Consider the following 25,488-nt stretch of genomic DNA (forward strand, 5'->3'; position numbering starts at 1 on the left):
ACTGAACTCATGTCTTACAAGGCAGCCTAATTGGGAGACTATTCCTATTTACAGCTGTCTTCACAGTGAATGGGCTTCTGCTTATCAGTCTGCACTAAATGTATGCTTAATACATTCATCCAAGATTACAAACCAAGAGACAGTAATGCCACCAGCACAACCATGTTTCTGCAGCAGTATTCACCATAGCTAAGGTATGGAATCAGCCCGGATGCCACTCAATAAAGGAATGAATCAAGAAAATGTGGTATGCATACACTTATCCATTACAAAGAATGATATTCTATCATGTGTAAAGAAATGAGGAAGACTTAGGAGTTGCTATTTATCAAATGAATCTTGATCAATTTCTCTCGCTCTCTATACAGTTGAAAAAGCTGCTGTGGACCCATCCCTGTGTTCTTGCAGTGTGAGACTGCTGTCTTTTAAACCTAATGCTCTCTTTACTTGTTTGACTAAGTCAGTGAGACTAGAAGGCTGAAGAGGGAAGGAATGCACTGGGGATCTCCTGAGGATGGCTGTTACATGCATAGGTGTGCTGAATGTTCCAACCAGTCTCACAACTACGGCTCCACCAGACTTGCCCACGTCAAGTACCAACTAGGGATCTAAGGTCCTCTTGGATTCAAGTTCACAGGTAAGCTGAAGGTTGGAATTCAGTAAATATGTTGGGTGGTATGCAGTATTTACAAATGTATTAACTGAAATATGGTAGGTTCAAGGGATAACTCTTGAATCTACCACATCCTTCTCTAAGTTTTTATTGAGTTATTCTATTTGGAAGCAGGTATAGAATATGCAAAGGGCTGGGCACAGCTCACCTCTGTAATCCTAATCAGGAGGCTGAGATCTGAGGATCATGGTTCAGAGCCAGCCTGGGCAGGGAAGTCCTTGAGACTCTTATCTCCAAGAAACCACCAGAAAGCCGGAGCCTTAAGTGGTTCTGTGGCTTAAGTGGTACAATGCTCACCTCAAGCTGAAGAGCTGAGGACAATGTCCAGGCCCAGAGTTCAAGCCCCACAACTAACAACAAAAAGGGAACAGTACCCATCTCACAGAACCAGTTATTGCTGACAGGATCACTAGCATTGGTGTTTTTTGTCAGCCATGGGGCTTGAACTCAGGGCCTGGGTGCAGTCCCTGAACTCTTTTGCTCCAAGTTAGTGCTCTATTACTTTAAGCCACAGCACCACTTCCAGTTTTCTGGTGGCTAATTGGAGGTAAGAGTCTCAAACTTTCCTGCCCAGGCTGGCTTTGAACTGCAATCCACAGATGTCAGCTTCCCTAAGTAGTTAGGATTACAGGGGTAAATCACTGGTACCCAGCTGATCTTGGGTACAGCCTATAACCAAACTTCTGCCTCCTTAATAGCTGGAATTACAGGTGTGCATTGGCTCTAACATAACCACTATGGATTAGCTATGTTTTCTGTTCCCATCTCATTTCACTGGGTGGTTCCAAGAATAAGTATGTGAAGTCAAATGAAAACAAGCTAAAGCAATCCAAAGGTTGAATGTTTTTAATTGTTTTTGCTAAGTAGCAAAATTTTAACTGTTTTGCTAATGTAAGAATGGATCCAACAGAGTGGCTAAGCCCTATAACCCATATAGCCCAAGGTGGCTGTAGTGATGGGACTAAATGTGGACAAAAGGTCTTTGCCTCTCAGTGACATCAAGCCCACGGACATCATCTACAGGACACCAACATACATGTATCTGTTGTGCAAGAATTTAATGCCTTCTTGAGCCTTCAACACTGTCCAAGAGTATCATGTTCTGAGGTTATGGACTCTAGGTGTGCTAGGAGATAGGTAAAGGGCAAAACTTCCTTCCACATTGCACGAACTGTGGCTTGTAATGGGATCTAAGGAATGTAAGTCCAGACTCCCCTTCTTCTGCTGGCCAGTTCCTCAAAGGTGAAGGTCAGTATTCTCGCAGCTCCCCTGCCCCAGTTTTGGAGTTCTTCAATGTGTCAGCCGCATGGATGCGTTATTCATGGACGCATATGGCTTTTGCCACAAAAATAGTATTTTTTGCTTTTTCCTTGGTTCTCAACACCTGGGCTAGCATCCTCCAGGACCAGCTCACCCACCCCATTTTGTTTAGGCTGTTTGAAGGGTTGTTCAGGGCTATCTGCTAGTTCTAAATGATCTCTTCAAGCTTCACAGAGCCTCACAACCTTATTTCTCTCTGCTCTGCTCTTTTGATATGTTACAATTCTACTTATAAAACTTTCAAACCTCTGATCCCTGGATGCCTCTTTTCAGATTTTAAAATTTCTTACATTCACTAAATATTAGCCTTCTGAATTTCAGAATGCAGTTACCTACCAGTTAATACAAAATGCAGCCTCGTACTGTATTAATTACTGACAGCAGCGCCACAGGATGGAGGGAGGGAAGGCCTGGTACCTAGAGAACCCTCTCCACTGCTATACATACACCTCTGACCTGCTTGCTCTGACCCTGAACACCATGTGCTCCACCGCTCTAAACTGAGCACTTGGGTTACCTTATTCCTCACCTGACTAGAAATGTTCTAAGCACAGAAAGGAAAGCAGCCTGCTTATAGACACAGGTGCAAAGCCAAACTCAAAACTACTTTTGTACCTAAGTGTTCTGAAGGGTATGGAGGGGCCCAGTGGTCTGTCTTCAGTGTCTACTTCACCAGGGATCAGGACCTGCAAGGCTCAGGGTGTACAGCAGATTCACTGTCAACAATCTCTAGGCAGGAAGACAAAAAGGTATATAAAATAGAAACTCAAGTACAGGCTTTACCACCCAGAAGGATCAAAATTCCTGGGATAGTCAAAGACTCACTTTGGCTGGTTATACCCAGATGTACTGGATTCACGACAAGGCAAATTCCATGTTTCATTAACAGTTAATCTGCTAAGTCTTCAGGGGTCAGACTCAACCCCGAAACTAAACTAACTACACCACAACGTTCACTGTACATGTCAGCCACTTCCTTTCCTGCTCTACCCCTCATTTTCAGCCTTTCTGGACCTGTATGCTCTCAGGAAGCCAAAATAGCAAAAAGCATGGTAGAAAAAAAAAAAAGGAACCAGTTTTCATTTCTTGGCACCTATTGCTCTCTGCATCCTAGAGGCTAAATGGGCTAAAAAAATGATAGCCTAGTTGTCTCTGCCTTCCAGTGAACACTGGAAGTTCTCCCATTGGCAATTAAATGCAGTGAGCAGTTCCACAGTGACTTGGGATGAGTATCACCCAATGCAGGAGACAAGTGCCTCTGACCCACGTAGACCAGTTCTGTTGAGGAGGCTGACTCCGGCACCGGACGTGCAGGTCTGGGAGGAAAGTGCCTCGCCCTTGTTGGTACCAATGGCCTAATAGTTTCTCAAGGCTCAGAGGCTCAACCCTGGACAGTTGGTGAAGAGATAAATGTAACTGTCTTGCACAGGTCTTCAACACTGGAATAGTTCAGCAGGTCCACACAAGGTTCACCTTAAAGCAGCATCTTCAGGGTGCTGGAGGCAGGCGCTGTGACAGAAGACAGTGAGCAAGGGTCAAAGCTTTGTCTGGTAACCATCACAACCAGACCCAGCGACTAAATCAACTTATTCCTGAGGACACTCTCATCAGGGTAAAAAAGTGCATATACCAGAACATGTGCTTTGGCAGCCACATGGTTAACAGAATACTGACTCTAAAAAGAGGTTTAGCTGGCCACTCAGTGAATGGCTCTGGCTGGCAGGCTCTGTGAGTCTCCTTTCCCTTACCTCTAAGTCATCAATGACAGCACCTACTTCAGTAGGCCATTGTGAGGATAAGCAAGATAATCTGTATAAATCACCTAAGACATAATACGTGCTCAATCACATAGTTTGGCTCTTAGCATTTATCATACATGGGAACAGAAAGGGAATGCGGAGAGAAGGAACAGGTAAACCATTAGGGTATCAGAATTGAAGGGAAGACTTCTATGACTATTCTGACAATATTATTTTAGGTCTTAAGACATTTTGTACATGTGTGGAAGATACCACAGACAATTGAACTCTTGCAGCTTAGGAAAAAGGAAGCAAGGTAGACAGTTGGCATTGTTTACCAAGTCTATCATTATTCTCAATTTGACATTTGGGAAACTGAAAATTCAGTAAAGGAAAGAAGCTGAAGGACATAGGAAGGGAGGAAGATGAAGGGGTTAACAGTAAAAAAAAAATGCAAAAGCTCCCTGCACCCCAGCTTTCATAGCCCCAAGGCAGGGCAGAATGTAGGTGACCACTGTCCTGATTAGGAGCTCCTTCAACAATGAGCCTACTTGCTAGGGCTTGCTGCAAGGCTGCAATGAGGTTCACTGCTATGGACAGCGAGATTGGCCACTTTCCTGCCTGCCAAGTGTCCCACTGTAGTCAGGAGACAGAGAGGAGAGACAGCTTGTGATGATGAGCAAGGAGTCCATGCTTAGGACGCTACTGCAAGTCATAACTCGGTCCTCCCTTTCCCCTATGGTGTTTCAGCTGTCAGAAAGCACAATGGTTGTCCATGTCCATCAAGGACACAGGTAGTGAACACTAATTAGTGCACAATCTGCTTTCACAGACCTAACAGTAATTTCACTAGTATTTATAACCCTTAATTTTAAATTCATTCTACCCACAAATATTAAGTAACCTTAAAATACTTAAAAAGATTGTTTTTTAAAAAGCTAAGTATAAGCTGGGTACCAGTGGCTCACACCTATAATCCTAGCTACTCAAGAGGCTGAGATCTGAAGATCATGGTTGAAAGCCAGCCCTGACAGGAAAGTCCACAAGACTTTTTATTTCCAATGAATTACCAAAAGGATAAAAGTGATCTGTGGCTCAAGTGGTGCACTAGTCTGGAGCATTAAAGCTCAGGGACAGTGCCCAGGCCCTGAGTTCAAACCCCAGGACTGGCACACATGAACAAAGGGGTTCATGCATGTGTACACACACACACACACACCCCTACCTACCTCTAACACACACACACACACACACACACACACACACCCCTACCTACCTCTAACACACACACACACACACACACACACACACACACACACACACACACACACACACACAGACCCCCTACCTACCTCTATAACCCCAGTCCCCCAGGGACTGCAAGACTGTCTCAGGAGAGAAAAAAGTTAAACAATTCTTCAATTATCAACAACTACAGAGAAAGTGTTCACATTTTCCAATTTGCCTCATAAATGTTCCCAAAGCCTGAGTTTTTTTTTAGCTCTATTAATTCCATTACTGCAACCATCTGACCAAGTTTCTCACTAAACTAGATGAGAAAATGAAAGCCCACAGAGGTCAGATGATCTTCCCAGATCACAGAGCCTACTGAAAACAGATGGCCAGTGCTCTTTCCTCAGTGTCACACTCTCTGGCAATGTGAATATGAAAGTGATTATTGAATGCTTTGAATCTCCCTCAGAGATTCATCAATACCCATTATATACACATAAGAAATAATATAGCTTTAACACCATTAGGTAGAAGATCAGAATGTAGCTTTTGTCCTGTACTTCAATTTAGTATGGGAAATGAGGGACCTCAATGACCTCTACTCATTCCAAAGCTAACCAGCTCCCCCAGGTCACAGCCTGCTGAGTACCCTACAGAGGGAAGCAACATGTAGCAAGGATCTATATTCTAGTTATGTACAAAGATGGAATCAGTAAAGGTGAAGATGGTCTACGAACAGGCCCAAGTGATTTTGCAGGTCACTTTCTTAAAGCACTTAAGGAAGGGGCCATTTCTGTACTATTTAGTGTTTTTCTGTTTGTTTTTTATTGGTCATGGGGCTTGAACTCAATGCTTGGGCACTATCCCTGAGCTTTTTCACTCAAGGCTAGTGGTCTACCACATTGAGCCACAGCTCTAGTTCGTTTTCTAGTGATTAATTTGGAGATAAGAGTCTCATGGACTTTTCTGCCTGGGCTGACCGTGATCCTTAGATCTGTCTCCTGAGTATCTGTCTCCTGAGTAGCTAGAATTACAGGTGTGAGCCACTGGCACCCAGCTTTGCTTAAGTGTTTTAAGAGGCTGAAAAGAAACATTAAATACTTCCCCTATCATTCTACAAGGGCAGACTCACCTCTTTTAGACAAAGGATAGCACATACATACAAAAGTGGTAGGTGATAATAAGTAATAACAAGTCTAAATAATTATAAATTTCAGGTCAAAATCACTAATCACTCACTAATAGAAGCCAAAATTTCACATAGAATAAAATCCAACCAAAAGAATAGGAAAATGTTTTTCTTTCTAAATACATATGGCTTCTTCTTTTTTTATTTTTATTTTTTGTGTGTCTTCTTTTTTTTTTCCATTTTGTGATTTTTTTTTTTTTTTTTGGTCAGTCATGGGGCTTGAACTTGGGGCCTGGGTGTTGTCCCTGAGCTCTTTTGCTCCCAGCCTCCTAAGGAGCTAGTATTACAGGTGTGAGCCACCAGTGCCTGCCTTTTGTGTTGTTTTAGATAGTCTTATTTTTTCTGTAATGCACAATAAAATTAATGAGAGGATATACAAAAGGAAAAAAATAGAAAACAGTTCCATGAGGACACCTATAATTATAGCTCCAGTAGGCTAAAGCAGAAGGATCATGGTGAGAGGATAGCCTGGGTAAAGTTGGTAAGATCCTATCTCAGAAACAAAAACAAAACAGAAAAAAAGGTTGGGAATGTAGCCCAAGTGGTAGAACTCTTGCTTGGCAAGTGTGAGGCCCTGGGTTCAATCCCCAGAATCACAAAAACAAGACAAAACAACCCTCCCCCCAAGCCCAGCACCTTCCCCACCCCAATCTCCACAATTGACAAAGGTATAGGAAAACACATAATCTCATCAATGTGGCTACAACTGGAAATAAGCAAAACTTTTTTTTTTTTGGTCCTGGGCTTGAACTCAGGGTGGGCTTGGGTGCTGTCCATGAGCCTTTTCACTCAAGGCTAGCACTCTACCACTTTGAGCCACAGCACCACTTCCAGTTTTACAGTGGCTAATTGGAGATGAGTCTTTCCTGCCCCAGCTGGCTTTGAACCATATCCTCAGATCTCAGCCTCTCAAGAACTAGGATTATAGGTACGAGCCACTGGTGCTCAGCAAGCAAAACATTTTGAAGGGAATTAGTCAGCAGATGACTAGATATGAGATGTATCCTACATCTCTACTCACTGGTTTCCAGCTTTGAGAAATACTCCCAGAAGAACCATGAGCAAAGATATTTACAAATACAAAACAAAACAAGACATACTCCAACATTCTATGTAGCAGGAAGCAGTGAGATACATGTTTCACACACCCACACAGTTAAGTACCAGTCAACCTCTGGAATGATGTGCAAAAGTCTCTAAGCAACCAATAGGAACACATTACAAATGACCTATAAAACAAAGTCTATATACAAAATAATCCATACTCTATGATCCTCTTTTTGTTCAAAATAAATAAAATTATATAAGAAAAAGGCTGGCCAGGCACCGGTGAATCACGCCTGTAATCCTAGCTACTCAGGAGGCTGAGATCTGAGGATTGTGGTTCAAAGCTAGCCAGGGCAGGAAAGACCGTGAGACTCCTATCTCCAATAAACCACCAGAAAACCGGGAGTGGCGCTGTAGCTCAAATGGTAGAGCCCTAGCCTTGAGCTGAAATGCTGATGAACAGCGCCCAACCCAGAGTTCAAGCCCCACAACCAACCAAAAAAAAAAAAAGAAAGAAAGAAAGAAAGAAAAAGGCTGGAAGTCATATTAAGCAATTACAGTATGATAATTATAATCTGTAGGACAGCATTATGGTCACTTCCTAAATAATGCTATTTCTGTAGTGTCTGAATAGACACAACTTGGTGTGAAATTTAAAAAAAAGAAGTAAGATAAAGAAATAAAAGCACTTCTACATCTGTGCAAACAAAGGTACTATGATTCCAAGAATGTCAGGCACTGATCTCTCCTTAGACCCAGAAGGACTGGCAAAAAGGCTCAGGAGGGCTGGGAAGATGGCTCAGTGGTAGAGTGATTGCCTTGCTTGCATGAGGCCCTGGGTTGGATTCCTCAGCACCACATAAGCAGAAAAAGCTGGAAGTGGCGCTGTGGCTCAAGTGATAGAGCTCTAGCCTTGAGCTGAGGGAGAGTGCCCAGGTCAGAGTTCCAGCACCAGCACCAGCACCAGCACCAGCACCAGCACCACCACCAGCACCAGCACCAGCACCACCACCACCACCACCACCAAAGGCTCAGGAACTGGAGCCTGCTGCTACATGACCCGTGCATTGCACCTTGTCCACACACACAAAGGAAGACATGGCTTAACAGTGCATACTGGAGAAAAGCACATTGAGTACTGGACTAGAACCATTTTTGTGTTGTTGTTGTTTAAATTTAACCTCCAATCTTTGGGTTGCTCCTCAGACTACCATTTTAAGATCAGAAATATTTTACTTGAATAGGTCACAATGGTAATTAGATAGATTATCTAAGAACTGACTTCTTGAGTAAGAGCTATGAAAACCTAGCTGTGCACTAAAATGACAGCAATAAATGGTACATCTAGGAAGGTGTAGCATTGAAAAATGATTAGTGAAGCAGAATACTAGCCAAGTAGCTTACAACTTGTGAATGATTAAAAACAAGAAGTAAGAGAAAGAGAATAAGAGTGAAAGTACACAGAAACATTACATATTAGCCACAGCTACTCTAAAGTATTTACTTCTAATCCTCACAACAGTCAGGGAATGTCACAAAAAAAGGAGACTCAAAGAGGTCCATAACTTGCTCAAAGTGACAAAGTGATAAATCCAAAAGTCTGGGTTTGAATATGGCCTAGTGCAATGGTACCTATTCTGGTCAACTGGTTGGCCAGCTCCAACTTTCCCAGTATTGGAGCCCATGCTGTGTTTCTCCAAACAGACTCACCTGTGAGCTAGAGGGTAACACCTGGGAGGTGGGCTCCTCAGACAGGGCTGCTCCTGAGGCCATGGGGCTCAGCGTTGTGATTCTGCTTGGCTGGCCACGGAGGGTCAGAGTAATGGTGGTGGGGACCTTCAAGCCTGAGAGAGAAAGAGGGGGGGGGGGGGGTAGAGGTGGGAGAGCGGGGGTTCTTGGTCATAGCCTTCAGCTTCTGCTAAGGCTTTCCTTTCCTGAATTTGTTTTTGTGTTTTTGAAAGGCAACAGGAAACAGTTTGTGGTCTTTTGACCTTTCTGGACAATGATGACCCTGTGGGCTGGGTTCAGACCTTGACTTCATGATACTGGAAGGTACTAGGGAAGACCCAATCTTGGAATCCCCACAATTCTCATGAGACTCACCTGATGCCTGGTTAGAGATTTGAGCCAGGCCAGGGAGGCTGCTTGCCAACTTAGCAAGGCCCCCATTGGTCAGCAACTGGTGGATGGCTGTAGGCTTCCCACCAGGAGCGGCACCCAACGAGGAGAGAGTGGTGGCCACAGGAATGGTACGAACAATGGTATTGGTGCCCGTGGTGATGGCACTCAAGCTCTGCATCGGGGTGGGCAACTTCACACTGGTGGCCTGTTGGACACACAAGCCCAGGTGATCAGAAGCTAGCACCCAACAGCAGAATTCAAGCCTGGAGAGCCCACAGCATATTATTAAAGGCTAACACATACTAAGTGTCTATTACATGCAAGGTAACCCTTCCAGGCATTTTGCAAACATTTTCTTTAACTCTCATTTCACAGACAAGGCAACAAGACAGAAAGGTCAAGAAGCTTGCCTAATGCCACGCAGTAAGTGATGGGCCATAACTATTGTTAGCTCATCAGCTAGGGAGCTGGAAAGGCTGTTTGTCCTTGACCCACTAACTCTTGATCCAGTCTCCCTGCCAAAAGCAATTAGGCTGAGGAGACCTATTCCCTGTACCTGCCTGCCCAGTGAAAGGGAGATGTGTACCTGTGGGGCTGGCCCCGGGGAGGGATTTGCTGGGAGGCCAGAGGTCTTGCTGCTAATATCCTGCAAGCTGAAGCTGAGGCCCTGGAGGAGGCTACTGGCTGATGTGGCCCCTAAGACAGAACATAGCAGTTATCAGCACTAGTTAATCATTTGCAAATACTCATAAGCATCCACACTGCCCACCATCACCAATACTGAACTCAATCCAAGGTCCTCACCTTCTCTACCTTCAAAAAGACACCAAGAGTGTCTCCCCCAGCATGCACAGTAGTGCCAGATTCTGCCTTGGATTTTCCCTGTATACCCAACCTGTTGCAAACTACCAGACCTGCATTTTGGACAATATCAGAAAAAAACCAACAGCTCACTTTTTAGAAACTTAAAATTTCCCCATAGTCCTTTAATTCCAGGGAAAAGGAGGAACTGTTTAAGACAAATGGATTTCCTCACACACAGCACCATATCCTCAAGGCAAAGAGAAAGGAGAGGGGCAGCTGCTACATTCCAGCCCACTGGGCTCAGGCAATTAGCTTTTCTGTGCAGAGTGGGGTTAGAGAAGGTAAGGGACAAGAATAGTTAGAAAAACATCTTGGTGTGCTAATTAGCCCTGCTTTCAATTTTATTCAATCAGACATGCTTAAAACATCAAAATAATCCAAGAACCAGTGGCTCACACCTGTAATCCTAGCTACTCAGGATGCTGAACTCTGAGGATAGCGGTTCAAAGCTAGCCAGGGTAGGAATGGACATGAGACTCTTATCTCCAATTAACCAAAAGTAAAAAGCCAGAAGTGAAGAGATGGCTCAAGTGATAGAGTACCAACCTTGAAGAAAAAAAACTAAGGGATAGCACACTGGCCCTGAGTTCAAGCCCCAATACTGGCAACAAAAAGATAAAAACATCAAAATGAAACATAGAATAACATTGTCCAAAAAGGAATGTACTCATTACCTGCAGTATGAACTGTAACCCCTTTGTATATCACTTTTTTTTTTTTTTTTTGGTCAGTCACGGGGCTTGAACTCTGGGCCTGGGCCCTGTTCCCTGAGCTCTTCAGCTCAAGGCGAGTGCTCTACTGCTTGAGCCACAGCACCACTTCTGGTTTTCTAGTGGTTTATTGGGATAAGAGTCTCATGGATATTTCTGCCCGGGCTGGCTTTGAACCGCGATCCTCAGATCTCAGCCTACTGAGTAGCTAGGATTACAGGTGTGAGCCACCAGCGCCTGGCTTAACACCTTTATAATAACAATGTAAACACCTTTTGAAAAGGAAATAAAGAAACATGTACTTTACTCGTTAGTATTTCCCACTTTTACAGCAGAGTATACAGCTCTTGCACATTTGGACATTTATATATTACGGATGTTAAGTCTATGGAATTCCCCTCACTCAAGCGAATTCCAGCTTTCTGGCATCCTCTAGGACCACAGTGAGGCCCAGAGGCACAACCTCCAAGAATGCTCATCAAAGACCACTCTCTGGCAGCAGACCAAAAAGAGTTTGCCAGTAGGGGGAACAATAGACTCTAAGATACCTGGGAGGTTGCTGCCAGGAGATGTGGCCACCAAGCGGCTTTGGAGAGTATGCAGGGCACTGGGTGTGGTGCTGCTGGAGGCCACTGAGGGGGCTGGGCTGGCTGAAACTCCACCTTCAGAAGTTGACCTGGAAACAAAGGAACTCTGTTATCCCAAGGTCAGAAGGCAGCAGACCCCAGTAACACAGGGAATGGCCAGAGTAGGGACAGCAAGGCTGGACACACACTAGAACCTGAAATTTCTTAAGTTCGCTTTTCTGAACTCTACTTCTGTTCTCCTAAAAGGACTTACAGCAATGTCAGGGATGTTCTGTAATGACCTCTGAACTAACCCAAATAATGGACAAAGATCCCAGTCAGAAAGAAGTCATACCCCATAATTGATAAGATTCCAGACTCTACTGTCTTCCTGAAGCACTAAATGAAAAGGGATAAAGGAAAGAAGGAACTAGAGACAGACAAGGGAGCACTTACTTGGCAGTGGTGAGAAGCCCAGTGAGCTCCTTAGCCCCTGCTGAGGCTTGCCCCAGTGTCATGGTGATGGGCTTTCCTCCTGTAGCTGCAAAAGAGAAAATCCCAAGGCCACTGTTCAGTCCTACTTGGCCCATACCATTCTGAGTTCCACAACTCAAGCTAAATATAAGATATTATAGGCAAAGGGGCTGGGAAGGTGGCTCAGTGGTAGAGCGCTTGCCTTGCATGCCTGAGGCCCTGGGTTCGATTCCTCAGCACCACATAAGCAAAAAGAAAAAAGCCGGAAGTGGTGCTGTGACTCAAGTGGTAGAGCGCTCGTCTTGAGCTGAAGAGCTGAGGGACAGCGCCCAGGCCCAGAGTGAAGGCCCCATGAGCGGACCCCCCCCCAAAAAAAAAGATGTTATAGGCAAAGATTGGACAATGAAAAAAGGAAGCTTTGTTAGAAAAGGGAAAGTGTTGGATCATTTTTTCTTTCATTTTCTAAGTTTTCAAGATTATCTTTCATAAAATTAAAAAGGAAGAAAATGTATGGTACTCTGAATGGCCCTACAGTTCCTGCCAGACTCTGCCTCCCCAGTCCTTATTTAAGCAAGATCACCACACACTTACTCAGCAGGTGTAACCTCATGCCTTTTCTGCTCCAGGCTTCTCATTCTGAAGCAGGGGCTGAGCTGCCCACCTGGTAAGTAGCCTCCAAGGGGATCTGTATGTACCTACAAGAACTGGGCAACTCTTATTAAACAGACCCTGAGCAACTCACCTTCTGAAACTCCTCCTTGGGAAGGAGCACAAGGTCCCCCAGTCGAGTCCCCTTGGGAGATAAGGGACACCTTGATCTTCGGTCTCTTGGACGTCTTACTGCTAGGAAGAGGACTGGAGGGATGGTGTCGTTTCAGCTGGACCCTAAGCTCTTCTTTCTCTGCCTCTTCCACTGGTTCTGATGAAATGGGAACTAAGAGATGGAGCTGAGGTGAAATCTCCACAAGCCAAAACAGGGCCCGGTGGATTCTGCCAGCCAATACCAGCAAAGACCAGCCATTTGGGAACAGGAGAGCCACCCCACAAGTAGGACCCTATTTCACAATTCTACCTCAGACTCCACCAGGCTCTTCTCAGAGGATATCTCCTTCTCCATCTAGAACCCTTCCCTAGTGGTAGATGGGAAGGGGCTTTGGAGGACAGAAGACACTCTGGGCCTGCCAGTACCACCAAACAGAGGACTCACCACAGTGGCTATAAACAGCCCTTCCCAAACTCAAGGAATGTGATCATATTACTGTTGCTGGCTCTCCTTACTATCACTCCACAGGCTGGAGGTAGGAAATTTCTGCAGGAACTCAGGGAGCAGCAGGCTACCTAGTTCTCTGCAAACAGGAGTTTCCACAGGACTCCTCGGAGTGCTTCCATTCTTAGAGCCCAAGGTTGAGGGTCGGCTTGCCAAGTGGAGGCAAAGAGAAAGACTATTACCAGAACTTTAAGCTGACTCTGGATAGCGATTAGGTGAAGGACCACTGAAGCACAGGCAGCCTCACAACTCCTGCCCAAAGATAACAGGGGAGCAGCAGGCTATGTTACAACTTAGAACCCATGTCATCTTAGTGCCCATGACAGAGAAAGGTCATTTATCACATAGGAGCCTCCATTTCCATTGACTCAAACAAACTCACTGTGCATAGAATAAAGCCTTTTGGACTAAAGTTATATCCTTTAGACTTCCTCACAGGTTCCTTCTTTGTTTTTTTGTTGCTATTGGCATTGAGGACTGAACCCAGGGCTTTGCATATGCTAGACTCTTACAGGCTGAGTCACATACTCAGCCCTTTTGTCTGTATTTTGTTTTCATTTTATTTATTCTTTTTTTTTTTTTTTTTTAAATCAGTCATGGGGCTTGAACTTAGGGCTTTGGTCTTGTCCCTGAGCTTTTTTTGCTCAAGGCTAGTCCTCTATCACTTAGAGCCACAGCTCCACTTCTGGTTTTCTGGTGGTTAATTGGAAATAAGAGTCTCATGGACTTTCCTGCCTGGGCTAGCTTTGAACCACAATCCCCAGATTTCAGCCTCCTGAGTAGATAGGATTACAAGTGTGAACCACCAGTGCCCAGCTATATTTTGTTTTTGAGATAAGGTTTCAGTAACTTTGCTGGGGCTAGTCTCTAACTCATGATTTTCATGCCTCTGCTCCCAAGTAACTGGAATTACTGGCTGGTGTTGCCATGGTTGGCCAGGTTTCCTCCTTTTTAAACCTAGAAGTCATCTTTAGTACTCTTATCACAAAGTAGTTCTGGGGCAGGGAGGAAGGCAGCAATCCAATGAGGAAGGAGGGAGGGGCAGTATTCTGACATGGAGCCACAATCAAGGCATCACTAGCTAGGAAATCACTGCTTAGGAAATAAAACAAAAGAGGAAGGCATATGGCTGCTAAGTAGCTGGTATGCTTGCAGCAGCCAGGATGGAAACAAGAACTCGGAGTAGAGAAACAGACAAGGAAACTCAGGCTCATTCACAGGCAATGGGCATACAAAGGAAAAGTGAAATCAAGAAGCACAGTAAAAGAACCACAATAAGAAAGAAAAAAAAAAAAACACCATGAGAAATTGAAAAAATGAATAAATAAGCAAAGGAAATTAAAAAAAAAGAAACAGGAAACAGAAGAAGAGAAAAATAGGAAGAATGATGAAGGGGGAAATAAAGCGGAGGGGGTAAAAAGCAGTAAGCCCAAGACAAGTAGGTGAGAAAAAGAGTGATACTCACCAAAGAGACAGGAGGAGGTGCCGGGAGGAAGAGCTTTCCTCACCAGCATGTTTTGTTTCAGAAAAGCAGCAAACTGTGCTGGAATGAATCACAAAGAATTACAGAATCATGGCCAGCCAGAGAAAGGAGAAGAGTGGGAAAAAGAAAAAGAAGAAAATGGTCTAAAGGAGCTCCTTCTGAGGTCACTGAGCTTGAAACCTGACTCTGCCATGTAGCAGTTCCACGGAATCATCTACAAACTAAAGGTCATTGTCATGATTCAACCATCGAGGGCAAGTTAAGTGCAAGAGGGCATGGCACTTGATAAGGGCTCTGTTTATGTTAACTATCACTCCCTGCTTGCCCATATCTGCTAAAGACACGTGATATAGCTGCTGCTGACCCCATGACACTCTGGGAACCATTTTGACCCAGTTTATCACAGCCTTCCAGAGCTCAAGAGATTCTCCTTTAATCACTAGCTATCTTCAATCATCTAAGGGGACACCATTCACCCAGAACGTGGCTCTGACCACTCCTCATCCATGGAAGCCCGAAGAGCCAGGCTTCTTTGCTCCTTTTAGTACCACTCTTATGAGAAAACTCTTAAGAGGCCTGGGTTTAAGTTCTACCATTCTGGCTCCACTAAAAGTCACAGGAGAGGTGAGTAGATCATCTTTCTCAACCCTTAACATCCTCTATTTCACAGTCAGCAAGGGCTGTCCCTCTTCCTAGGCACTGGAATTCCTAAGAACTTTAGATGATACATGGTCATAGACATATCATCAACATCACTGCAAGAGGCCCTAGCTCAAGGCTACCCACCTCAGTTACTGTGTGTGTGTGTGTGTGTGTGTGTGTACATTTCTTTCTTGTGCACTTCTTTCTTGATCCCTTCTCTATAGATTTCCATATTGCACTATTAGTGCCCCGAATACCTATCATACATGCTTCCCTAAAACCTAACTATAAAACCTTGATCAACTTTGTGAAAGGTCTCAGTGTGGAAATCCTAACTATTCAAGGGCAAAACAAAGAAAGGGCATGATGCCAGGTGAGCTGTCTCAGAATCTGATGAATAAAATTAGTCATGCTGTCTGCATGACTTAGAAAGCTCCCTGACTGCATGAGTGGCTAGGAGTGCCTGGAGCAAAAGACATAGCTTCCCTAGAAAAAAGCTGGGTCAATACACACACAGTCAGCTTATAAACCCAACCTCTCTAATATACCAACACAAAGCTGTAACTAGTGACCACAAAGCCCTACTAACGTACATTCATTTCAGTCTAATTTTGTCTAGACAGGAATGTGGGAAAGGGTGTCTCTCATATCCACCAGAAAAAAGCTGCAGATCTAATACTTTCCAGCTACCACATTACATCAGCTTCAGAGGATGGAACCGTAGAACCCCAGTGGGACTGCTAGGCCAGAAGCTTATACCTTGGGCTTGTTTGTGGGTCATCACAGCTTCTGTCCGCTGTACATGTCTCTTCAGCAGCTGGGAGCTCCCAATCTGACTAGATTTCTGGGCAGAGGTCACTGTGGTCACTTTGGTCTTGGGACTGGATGTGGGGCTGCTGGACACACTAGAGAGATCCTGGGTAGAATACGAAGGCCAAGAGATGAGGAATGTTGTTTGAATTTAGACATTGGTCAGCATGTTCCCCTGGAACTCCCAAGTATCCCTAGGAAGTCAACTATGTAGTCTTCAGTACCCAGGAACTGAACTACCCTGCCTGAACTACCTCTGAGCCTGAGGGTGAGGCAGGGAGCTTGGCAGCTGGAGAAGTAGGCCGACTGCCCCGTTCAGACACTTCAAAGGCCAAGTCTCTTCGGGCTATATCACGAGGCTTCTTCTTCTTCTCAGCATCCTGATCCCGAGGCTCAGAGCCCATGTGACCTTCAGTTCGAGTGAGCACTCCAGTCAGAAAGTCCACAATCTCATCCTAATGTAAAAAAGAATCCAGGTCTATGAGTCTTCTGGGGAGCAGGAATTTCCCAGATGGTTTGCAACTAAGCGAGATTCTACCTGGGCATTGGCTCCTAGATGTGCTGGTCCTTTCTCACTCACAAAGCATATACAAATCCCATGCTTCTGAATGACTGTGGTTGAAAAAGACTAGCATGTACCTCTGCTCTGTGAGGAAGCAGGTACATTCTACCCCTCCTCCGGCAAACCCTTTCTCCCAGATGCCTTGCTTATGTCTCAGGTTACCTCCCCTTTGCTCTTTTTCTCTTTTTTTCTTTTTTCTGATTATAATTTAGCCCCACGGAGGGCTCAGTGGATATTCCTTCATACTCCAAAGCCAATGAGCCTGTTGCCAACAGCATGAAACCCAAAAGGCAAACACGTACAGGACACCTGTTTACCTGAATACACCTGTCCACCATGCTCTGAGTCAACCCTTCTGATTTCTTCTTCGCTTTGCTTATTCTAAGAAATAAAAAAGGAGAAAAATGTTTACTTTTCTTCTCTGTGTTACTTTGTAGGCCTGGAAAGACTACATGAGTCCTAAAGCAGGTGATGTAACCTTTATGAGCCTGTTTTCATATCTGCATCATAACACCCCATTCAGGGAGATATGGGGATTAAACAAAATGACCTATATAAAGAACCAAGGATGATGCCCAGGACTATCCACTTCAGAAGGCCTACACTTCTAACTTAACAAGTAAAGCTGACTTGGATTGCCAGGGCCACATAGAGGGATTCCATACCTTCTACCTCCCTAGTCTCCCAACTCCGAGATTACTAGATTAGTGGAAGAAGATTCAAGGGGGCCCTTTGTTAGTTCTAAAGGGGGAGGGGGGAGGAAGGACCTCACTTAGTGGCATTCTTCTTTGAAAAGCTAGCCTTAAAATTCCCTGGTTTTGGGCTGGGAAGATCGCTCAGTGGTAGAGTGCTTGCCTTGCATGCATGAAGCCCTGGGTTCGATTCCTCAGCACCACATAAGCAGAAAAAGCCAGGAGTGGTGCTGTGGCTCAAGTGGTAGAGTGCTAGCCTTGAGCTGAAGAGCTGAGGGACAGTGCCTAGGCCCAGAGTTCAAGCCCCATAACCAAAAAAAAAAAAAAAAAAAATCCCCTGGTTTCAAAACAGATGTGGTGATACATACCTATAATCTAGCACCTGGGAGGCTAAGAAAAGAAAATCTGGGGTTTTAGGCCAGTCTGGGCTATATAATGAGTTTAAGGCAAGCTTAGGCTACATAGTAAGACCCTGTCTCAAAAAAACAAGTATCACTCACTGACTTTTAAACTGAGACTCCTAGCAAAGAGAACAAGATCCCTAAGTTACAAGATGGAGAACATTATTGAACCTTTAAATTCTGATAAGCCAATTGACTGGTTGTTGGCTCGGATTTTGTATATATATATTTTTCCAGTTCTGGGGCTTGAACTCAGGGTCTAGGCACTGTCCCTGAGCTTCTTTTGCTCAAGGCTAGTACTCTACCACTTGAGCCACAGAGCTACTTCTGGCTTTTTCTGTTTATGTGGTACTTAGGAATCGAACCCAGGGCGTCATGCATGCTAGGCAAGCCCTCTACCACTAAGCCACATTCTCAGCCCAACACTTTCATTTTTTAGAAGACTGGGAGTTGCACAAACTTCTGGAGTTGCACAAACTTCTCGAGTTACACAAACTTCTAAGCAAAGAGGTCAAGACCCAAAAGGTCTCTCACTTCTCAGTCCAATGACCTTGGCATCATGCAGAAATGTTTCATAAGCTACCTCACAATTCTTCCGGCTTTTTTCTTTTTGCTTATGTGGTGCTGAGGAATCGAACCCAGGGCCTCAGGCATGCAAGGCAAGCACTCTACCACTGAGCCACTTTCCTAGCCCTAACTCATAACTCTTGAAAACAGCATTCCTAGATCTCCTTACTCCTTCACAGCAAGTCAAAACAAACTCTATTCCCCTGTAGAAAAGATTTTCTGGGGCTGGGAAGGTGGCTCAGTGGTAGAGCACTTGCCTTGCATGCATGAGGCCCTGGGTTCAATTCCTCAGGACCACATAAGCAAAAAGAAAAAAGCCAGAAGTGGGTAGAGCGCTAGCCTTGAGCTGAAGAGCTGAGGGACAGCACCCAGGCTCTGAGTTCAGACCTCATGACCGGATCCAAAAAAAAAAAAGAAAAGATTTTCTGAACTACCAAGGAAAGCAATGTATTTACATAAAAAACATTGCTCAGTGCATTGAAAGGCAGGCTAGCAAATGACAAGGCCAGAAGGACCAAAAAAAAAAAAAAAAAACAGCTTAGGAGCAAGTACTTAGTTTTCTAGTGTGTAACTGAAAATTAATCTCTAAGGCTGAATATATAGAAAAAGGAAGCCAAATAGATAATACAACCTCTTTTTTTTTTTTGGGTCCGATCATGGGGCCTGAACTCTGGGCTTGGGCACTGTCCCTTAGCTCTTCAGCTCAAGGCTAGTGCTCTACCACTTGAGAGCAATAGCACCACTTCCGGCTTTTTTCTTTTTGCTTATGTGGTGCTGAGGAATCGAACCCAGGGCCTCATGCATGCAAGGCAAGCACTCTATCACTGAGCCACCTTCCCCTACAACCTCTTTTTCAGTACATTAGATGAGAATGTAACTATAGACCAGTTGTAGAGGCCCACACCTAAACTCTTAGCTACTCAGGAATTAGAGATCAGAAAGCTTGCAGTTTCAAGTCAGCCTGAGCAAAAATTAACAAGATCATCACTTCAGTCAGCAGCTGGGCATAGTAATACATGCCAGTCCCCCTAGGTACACAGAGGCCATAGGTCTATGACAGTTCAGGCATAAATGTGAGACTCCACTTGAATAACTAAAGCCAAAAAGGCTGGGGGGAAAGCATGGCTCAAGTGGTAGAATACCTGTTTAGCAAGCAAAAGTCCAAGTTTGAACATGATTACTGCCCCCAAAACATGTAACTACAACCTTACATGCTTCATCACTACAAGGAAAGTCTGTCTCAATGACCAGTCATCTCCCTAAAACCTCTCTCAAACTTTGCCTGTATTTATACTCCGAAGTTTCTCAAATATGACTTAAAACAAGTAACATCTATGTTCACATTCTACCTCAGTTAAGGCATAAATATTTTTAAATGCCTACTCTAGTCAAAGTCTATAGCAAATAAAGCATTTATAGAGCCTCAAGTTTCTTCTTCCCACAAGTTAACTAATTGCAATGGAAAAAACAGAAATTTCATCCTGGAGAACCTGGCAGAAGCTACCTTAATCATGTGACTAAGGTTATTATCAGTAGTGTTAAGATGAATCAGTATCATATATCCCCTGAAGGGATGCAATGAAATGGGTAATCATTTATGGACATTGTTGCCAAAAATGCACATCTTCAACATAATCAAAAAAAATGTAAAAAAACATAAACTGAGGGGCAATCTACAAAATACTTGGCTAGTAATCTTCAAAAATATCAAAGTCATGAAAGACGAAGACTGAGGAACTACATCAAATTCACAGACTGAGGCTCAACAATTAAAAATGCAACTAATGTGTTCTTGAACTAGAACCTATACCAGAAAAATAACAATCAGAAGACAACAGCAAATTAGATAATGCTATCATACTAATGTTAATTTTCAGATTTTGCTAACTGAGCCAGATTAGTCTATAGTTCCACTGCTCCCTAACGGGCATTCTTCTACATTGTAACTTGCTCCCTGCAGCTCTGGGGAAGCCTACTTACCTGAGATTATCATCAGCTCCTCCAACTACCACCAAGCTGTTTTCAGCTCGGATCTTCTCCCGGAAGTCCTCCATGGCTTCAGGGTGACACTGTAGGGAATTCTGACCAATCACAAAGAGGACTGGAGTCTTCATATCCAAGAGGGGATCATCTACATCCTAAAACAAGTACAGGTTTTAGATTTGGCCAGTTCATACTCAGGAAGCACTGACCTTGAAAGTTTGGGGATGTTTCAAGGAGTAGGTTATGTACCAGCTGGGTTCCTCACCCCAACTTGGATGAGACATGCACTCCTATTGTCCCCCAATCCCACTGCTGATGACCCAGCAACCAACTTCACCTCACTCTTACCCCCCGGGGACCATCCACGGTAAGCAGAGGAAACCCAAGGCAGATGACTGCAGTGACATACTCCATTACCGACACCTGTAAATAAGGACACCATATGTTTGAAGGGCAAGTGACTTCATTGCACCTCCCCCTACCCAGGATCAAAGAGTAGCCCAGACCCATCATGCAGTCCCATCTTTTCCTCCCTTCTTCTAACCCCCAGCTGCATAAGCCATGGTGACAGCAGTAAAAATACAGAATATAAGGTGTGCTATTCCACAAGCAGCTACTACTTAAGAGAACTAGGGTTCTGAAAGGACCCCAGGTCACATCTGTACCAAAGGATGGGAAGTATAATACTTCAACCCTGTCAATCCTCAAGACCAGAGCTTTCTTGCTTTATTTTTCTCCACTAGGTGCGCATACAATAAAAAGACTACAAATGTTGGGCTTGGGTTGTGGGCTCAGTGACAAATGACACTTGCCTAACATGCATAAGGCCCTGGGTTCCATCAGTAGAGAGGAGGAGAAGGGAAGGAAAGAGGGAGAGAGGAAGGGAAGGAGGAAGGGAAGGAGGAAGGGAAGGAGGAAGGGAGGGAAAGGAGGGAGAGAGGAAGAAAGAAACACTAATAGTGCTCTTCTCTTGTAAGAAAAGTCTCTTCCATTGGACTTAGGAGCTAGCTCTCACACATCCCAGATTTCTCAAAGCAGTCAGCTACTGACTAAGGATGGAGTTCTGTTGCTGTCCTTGGGAGGAAGGAGTATGGGTAGGTGCTGTCTTTCTCTTGTCGTTCTAGGGCTCATATAAACTAGACTGAGAAGAATGGAGGCTTGGACATTTCAGAAACACACAAACTAGCAGGTATATGAATAAATGTAAGATAATAAAATAAAAGGTTCTTTGGTATCTTATAAAGGGATCAAACATGAGCATGTAAAATTTGAGAGCTAATAATTTGGTCCTAATAGAATTATTCATTTTTTAGGTGGGGAAATCATATGGTACTTGTTTAAAGAAATCTTACATACTGAAACATATATAAATGAAATATACTTGATACTGTCTTCAAAATAACCTGGATATGTGTGTGTGTGTGTGTGTGTGGTGAGGTGGGGAAGGGGGGGCAGAAGGGGGTTGGTGAAGGAGGAATAAGCAAGTAATTAGGCAGGCTAAGAAGAAACTAGCCTTTTGGTGAGATGACTGCTGGTAAAGCTGGGTGTGAGACCCATGAGGCTTATTAGTCTAGTCTCCTTGCCTTTGTTCTTGCCTAAGCTTTTCCAAAATAAAGTTAAAAGAATAAAGGTTATCTTCCAGTTTGCAATGCAATTATACTAGCAAAGCATTAAACATAGGGATTGAAACACAGTAAATGGGACTGGGAAGGTGGCTCAGTGATAAGAGTGCTTGCCCCACATGCATGAGGTCCTGGGTTCGATTCCTCAGCACCATATAGACAGAAACACAGTAAAGGACTCAGTATAGCCATGAGTAGTAACAGCAGTTCTCAGTGACCTCTAAATAAGATGGAAATCACTTACGTGACAGGCTACCAAAGCTCCCGTGTTCCATCCAATCAATATAATAGGTTTATGTGGGAAATGGCTATGAATCTGTGGGAAGAGAAAGCAGCTGGTAAAACAGGAAGCCATAGAACAGTGGTATACTACCTAGAAGGCTGGGCATGGCACATTCTCACCTCTAATACTTTGCTTCTCACTGCACCAATCATGTGCTCCAGACACTGCAGAACTCCGACCCCAATGCCATTGTTCAGCAAATGTGTGGCCACAGGGATGACCTAAAAGAAATAAGTTTCAAAACTTTCTATTCTGCTTAACTTACCTTGAATCCCTTCAATCTTGAACAATCACCATTCAAATGCCAAATAAAAGATGAATTTGGGCGATTCCACAATTGAATTCATCATTAAAAAAAAATGTTTTTAAATTTTATGGGTTACTGTTTCATAAGTCAGGTAATCAGTATATTCCTTTTTGAACAATGTCATTCCTTTCTTTGCTCCCTCCAGGTTTTTCTCTCCTATCCCTGCCCACAAGTTGCATAGTTCATTTTCAACACAGTGTTTACGGAGTAGCATTGCTACATTTGTTCACCCTTAGATTTATCCATTTTGATACTCCCACCCTTGGCAAGCTCCTTTCTTTTAATCCTCCATGATCACATTCCCACCTAGCCGAGTTCTTTTGCCTAACACATACCTTGCCTAAGCAGGAGAGCTGAGACTGCCAGAAGCGGTGGCGGCGTGAAGTGGGGAACACAGAGCTGGAGGGGCCAGAGGAGGCAATGAGAATCAGAGGCGAGCCAGGAAGTTTGCTCTGAGGAGAGAATCCCAACCAAAAACAAATGAATGAGAAGAATTCATCCACAAAAATACCAATGAATCTATCCCAATACATTTCTCATCCTCACCTTTTTACTAATGAAACAAGTAAGCTATTTATCATCTTCTAGCCACGGTTCTAGATGACCTAAATATTTCATGTGTCACAGTGAAGTCTGAGTATCCAACTTACTGGTTTGTTATGAGAAAGCACCCCTACAGCAGGGTCCCAAGGCCTTTTGAGGAGGAGGGACAAGGCTTCAGCTCCTGCAGCCCCAGTCTTTGTGTTGGATGACACAAGCATCCGGTCAATCAAGGTTGGGATCTAGAAAGATGAGCAAAGAAGATTCCAGTGTGAAGCAGGATGGCAGGTGCACAACGCTATGCCAAGTCACTGTGCTTCCCTTGTGGCTGAAACAACGGCCACATATCATCATGCTCAGCCAGTAGTTGAGAGGGAGTCACTCAAACTTCTTTTTTGCTCAGACTGGACTTAAACCGCAGCTTTCCAATCTCCACTTCCTGAGCAGCTGAGATTACAGGATTGACCTACCACATCTGGCTAAACCTTTCTTATTAAAGTGAATCAGCAAGAGGACAGAATTCAACTTGGCTTGTCAAACTTTTCTTGGGACAAACATACAAATAAGTGAGTGGCCAACAAACAGTGCTCTTGCTATGAAAGTGGGTTTGTCCATTAAAAAGCATCTTGGGACTTAAGTTTATTCCCATTCCTTTTCTAAATGATTATGTTCTTGTCATCCTTGTTATGAAGGTAAGATCAAAAGGATCATAGTTCCATGCCAACTTGTAGGAAAAAAGTTTGGGAGACTACCTCAACAGAAGCTGGGAATAACAAGCATGTCTGTCATCCTACCTATAGAGGGAAGCGTAAAACAGGAAGATGTAGTCCAGGCAAGTTCCTGAGCCAAAAGCAAGACCACATCTCAAAATAACCAGCAGTACAAATATGGGTTGAAGGTTTGTGCCTCAGTATTAGAATAACTACCTAGGCAAGCATGAATCCCTGAGTTCAAATCCTAGTACCACCACATACACATACATACACAGAAATATACCCACACAGAAGGAAGGGTAAGGACAGTTATACAGAGACCAATTCACTGTCAATAGTAAATAGTAATATAAAAATAATCTAAATGTCTATGTTTAGGTATTAAGAATTACTTTCAAATATTTATAAAAATTTATGCAACACAAAAATAATTTTGTTAATATGTTACAAGTAAAACAAAATATAGGCTGGGTATGGTAGCTGTAATCATAGCCACTCAGGATATGGAGAACCAAGTTTGAGGTTAGCCAACACAAAAAAGTTAGAGACTTGCAATTTAACAAATACACTAGGAGCCAGGCATCAGTGACTTATGCATAAAATCCTAGATATTCAAGAGGCTGAGATCTGAAAATAGAGGTTTTTGGAGTCAGTCCAGGTAGACAAATCCACTCTAGCTCTACCACTCCTAGCTTGGAGCATTCCTCTCACTATGTGAGAGGCATGGGTAGCAAGGTCACAATCAGAAGCTAGGTGGTCAGAAAGCACAAGGCTCTGTCTGAAAAATACCTAAAGCAAAAAGGGTTAGGAGTGGCTTGAGTGGTAGAGGATTTTCCTAGTAGACTCAAACCCTGAGCTCAAATCTAGTACTGCCAAGAAAGAATAGAAAAGATATAAAAGTTACCTTTACTTAAAAAAAGCTGTAAGAGCTGGATGAATTAAAATATATTAAAAGGCCGGGTACTGGTGGCTCATGCGTGTAATCCTAGCTACTTAGGAGGCTGAGATCTGGGGATTGTAGTTCAAAGCCAGCCCAGGCAGGAAACTCCATGAGACTCTTATCTCCAATAAATCACCAGAAAACCGGAAGTGGCACTGTGGCTCAAGTGGTAGAGCACTAGCCTTGAGTTGAATAGCTGAGGGACAACACCCAGGCCCAGAGTTCAAACCGCTGACCAACAAAAACAAAATAAAAAAAGCTGTAAGAAAATTTGCCAAAATATTAATGTAATTATTTCTATGGAATTATGGTTGATCTTTTTCCTTTATAGATTTATGTGTGTTCTAGATTTCTTCAGTAAGTAACAGTTGATTTTTCCAATTTTTTTACAATCCACAATTTCTTCTAGAGTACAGCCTTCAAGCTATAGCATGTTAATTAAACCTATTGTTGTATCCACCTCCCCAAATCCTACTATATTATAGATATTGTGATTTATACTATAGCCTGTGTTTTTAGTATCCACACAAAATGTTGCCTCACGAGTGTATAAATATAGGTTTCAGATATGCTGGTGCTTATACGTTAAAAAGTGTCTGTGTGAACACCACACTACTCACAGAAAGCTCAAAACAGTCTCAGGGCAAGGAAAGGTTTTTGAATATTAGAGGACACATTCAGAACTTTACCAAAAAAAGGGGTTGGGAAGTGGGCTAGAGACTGCCGAATAAAAAGCACTA

General features: G+C 43.7%; 1 protein-coding gene across 5 annotated transcripts in view; it reads right to left on the reverse strand.

The window, feature by feature from the left end:
• Positions 1-1,498: 1,498 nt before the first annotated feature.
• The window catches only part of Kansl3 (KAT8 regulatory NSL complex subunit 3), a 45,614-nt gene continuing 21,624 nt past the window's right edge, over positions 1,499-25,488 (reverse strand). For 3 of the 5 annotated variants that reach the window (XM_042695331.1, XM_042695330.1, XM_042695334.1), the window contains exons 6-22: positions 23,206-23,337; positions 22,891-23,007; positions 22,368-22,469; positions 22,210-22,281; positions 20,692-20,766; positions 20,341-20,498; positions 17,018-17,081; positions 16,393-16,593; positions 16,088-16,244; positions 14,669-14,746; positions 12,679-12,870; positions 11,919-12,003; positions 11,445-11,572; positions 9,909-10,018; positions 9,305-9,527; positions 8,912-9,045; positions 1,499-3,502 (exon numbers count right to left, since the gene is read on the reverse strand). In XM_042695331.1, the coding sequence (XP_042551265.1) occupies positions 3,482-3,502; positions 8,912-9,045; positions 9,305-9,527; positions 9,909-10,018; positions 11,445-11,572; positions 11,919-12,003; positions 12,679-12,870; positions 14,669-14,746; positions 16,088-16,244; positions 16,393-16,593; positions 17,018-17,081; positions 20,341-20,498; positions 20,692-20,766; positions 22,210-22,281; positions 22,368-22,469; positions 22,891-23,007; positions 23,206-23,337 (2,049 nt within the window). In that variant the 3' untranslated portion in view covers positions 1,499-3,481. The remainder of the gene's footprint in view (positions 3,503-8,911; positions 9,046-9,304; positions 9,528-9,908; positions 10,019-11,444; positions 11,573-11,918; positions 12,004-12,678; positions 12,871-14,668; positions 14,747-16,087; positions 16,245-16,392; positions 16,594-17,017; positions 17,082-20,340; positions 20,499-20,691; positions 20,767-22,209; positions 22,282-22,367; positions 22,470-22,890; positions 23,008-23,205; positions 23,338-25,488) is intronic. The other 2 variants (XM_042695333.1, XM_042695332.1) reach the window with 1 other exon arrangement.

Source organism: Dipodomys spectabilis, unplaced genomic scaffold (genome assembly GCF_019054845.1).
Source record: "Dipodomys spectabilis isolate Male_0828 unplaced genomic scaffold, ASM1905484v1 ptg000187l, whole genome shotgun sequence".
In the NCBI taxonomy this organism is placed as follows: Eukaryota; Metazoa; Chordata; class Mammalia; order Rodentia; family Heteromyidae; genus Dipodomys; species Dipodomys spectabilis.